General features: G+C 50.9%; 3 protein-coding genes across 3 annotated transcripts; all 3 read left to right on the forward strand.

Annotated features, from left to right (window-relative positions):
• Nucleotides 1-299: 299 nt before the first annotated feature.
• GNI_154910 (hypothetical protein) lies at nt 300-840 on the forward strand (the record flags this gene model as incomplete). The annotated part of the gene is made up of 2 exons (XM_011134563.1): nt 300-510; nt 602-840. The coding sequence occupies 2 exons, from the start codon at nt 300-302 to the stop codon at nt 838-840; spliced, it is 450 nt and encodes a 149-aa protein (XP_011132865.1).
• Nucleotides 841-921: 81 nt separating this feature from the next.
• Nucleotides 922-1,638, forward strand: GNI_154920 (polyprotein; the record flags this gene model as incomplete). The annotated part of the gene is made up of 1 exon (XM_011134564.1): nt 922-1,638. One exon carries the CDS (start codon nt 922-924, stop codon nt 1,636-1,638), a length of 717 nt encoding a protein of 238 aa, XP_011132866.1.
• A 16-nt stretch (nt 1,639-1,654) lies between these two features.
• Nucleotides 1,655-2,038, forward strand: GNI_154930 (hypothetical protein; the record flags this gene model as incomplete). The annotated part of the gene is made up of 1 exon (XM_011134565.1): nt 1,655-2,038. A coding segment is annotated over one exon (384 nt), but the record flags the coding sequence as incomplete, so codon positions are not given.
• Between the last annotated feature and the right edge of the window lie 196 nt (nt 2,039-2,234).

Genomic DNA, 2,234 nt, shown 5'->3' on the forward strand with positions numbered 1-2,234 from the left:
TAAGAAGGGCCACAGGGCGAACGTGTGTCCGATGAAGGATCTGGAGTGCAGCAACTGTCACAAGCGAGGTCAACCAGTTGGAAGAGAAAAAGCGCACAGTTGAGAAAGAGCGCCGAGATAAGAAGAAAACGAGTGCTCGACCCGACGCGCTGATGGAAGACGGAGAGTTGGAAGAAACTACCCAGGTCGCCAAGTTTGCAGACACGTTAGGGGCTGCGAGAGTCACTAAGGGAGTAGTGTTGAACGAGGTAGTAGTAGCAGCACTTTTAGATACGGGTGCAACTACGTCTATCGTGAGTATGGACCTCGCACGTCAGTTAGGCTTAGAAGAGGCTGGCGCTGGTGCCATCAGAGGCTTGTTTACCAGGAAACAGGTGACCTTGTTCAAGGCGTCGTTGGCCGCAAAAGACCGCCGGATGGAGACTGTGCTGTATTCCAGCGAGGAACTGAAGGACGGTGAGCTGGTATTGGGCGTACCAGACATTATTGCACTGGGTATCTTCGATGCATGTAAGTGCCAGTTCCATGTGGAGAGCTGTTACAAGGTCAATGCGGTGTCACTGGTGGAGGAGGAGAAGTCAGACCAACACTTGTTGGCCAGATATGATGTCTCATCTGGAAGGTGTTGTCAGAGAGAGGCTTTGGGGTTTGTTACAAAAACATTCGAAGTGTTGGTCGCGGCCAAGGACAGGCAGAACACGGCATAGCGTGGAGTTCGAAGTAGACGGGAAGCCGATGAAGCATACGTTGAAGCCGTTAAGACCAGAGTTACGAGAGGAACTAGATAAGCAGATAGACGACATGTTGAGCATGGGTGTGATACAACCTAGTAATTCCTAGTGGCGACCGAGACCGGTGTTTGTACGTAAGAAAACTGGTGAATGGAGAATCTGTATCGACTACCGAGCGTTGAACAAGGGGATGGTGTTGAAGGCCTACCCGATACCATTGTTGTGGGAGCAACTGCAGTTAGCGGCCGGTCACAAGTATTATGTGTGTCTAGACTGTAATCATGGCTTTTGGAATGTACCCCTGGGGGCAGAAAGCCGACAGTTTACTGCGTTTGTGTCGCATAGGGGCACATTCGAATACACTGTGATTCCGTTTGGTGTTAAGAATTCGCCGATCCTGTTTCAGCAGGTGATGGACCACGTCTTTGAAGGTCTCATAGGAAAGAATGTCAACGTGTACATTGACGATATTGTCGTGTACGCTGATGATTTGGATACGTTGTTTGAGCGTCTGGACGAGGTGCTCGGGAGGTGCTGCGAGGAAGGTTTGTTTCTTAAGCTGAAGAAGGGTGAATACGTGAAGCAGGAAGCAAAGCTGTTAGGGTTCATTGTAGGCGAGGAAGGCATCAAGACGGACCCGAAGAAGGTGGCGGACCTGATGAGAGTGGACGCTCCGTGTAACGTAAGAGAACTGAGGTCGTTCTTGGGTTCTGTGACTTACCTCAAGAGGTATATTCCACAGTTCGCGAGTAGAGTTGCTGGCATGACTGACTTGCTCAAAAAGAAGACTGAGTTTGTTTGGAGTGAGGCACGAGAGGAGGAGTATCAAGAAATCGGTGGCCGAGTGTGTGTTGCTAGCAGCGCCGGCAGACATTGGAGAATTCGTGCTAACGACGGATGCCAGTGATCGGGCGATCGGCGCCATGCTAGAGCAGAAGCAGGCCCGAGGGCGTGTTCCGATCGAGTTTGGTAGCAAGAAGATGGACGAGTGTCAACAGCGGTGGGATACACGAGAAAGGGAGTTGTATGCGGTAAGGTTCTTCGTAGAGAGGTGGCAGGATTACTTTTGCGCTGCGCCGTTTACCATCAGGACTGATCACCAGAACCTGTTGTATTTGGCTCGGGTTGAAGGACACCCGGGGGTAAAGAGGATGCTGAGGTTGGTGACCAAGTACTTCTGGTGGCCGGGCATAACGAAGGACGTAGAAGACTTCTGCCGAGACTGTCCACTTTGTCGTCGTTTGTTTACCGCACCGGTAGCTGTGTCGAAGCCGGGGACTCTGGACAGAGACTGCTTCAATGAATTGGTTTCACTAGGGCCGAGGACTGTGGCTGGGGAAGTTTACTATCTTGTAGTGATAATCGATCATGAAACTCGGTTTGTAACAACTGACAAGAGAGCGTCAACAGTAGCGGAGTTGTTTAGAGAGTGTTGGTATAGGTACTTCGGAGCACCGCTAGCTGTGTTGGTTGACGGGGGCACTGAATTCAAAGGAGAGTTCT

This window comes from Gregarina niphandrodes (genome assembly GCF_000223845.1).
Source record: "Gregarina niphandrodes unplaced genomic scaffold scaffold00044, whole genome shotgun sequence".
Taxonomy (NCBI): Eukaryota; Apicomplexa; class Conoidasida; order Eugregarinorida; family Gregarinidae; genus Gregarina; species Gregarina niphandrodes.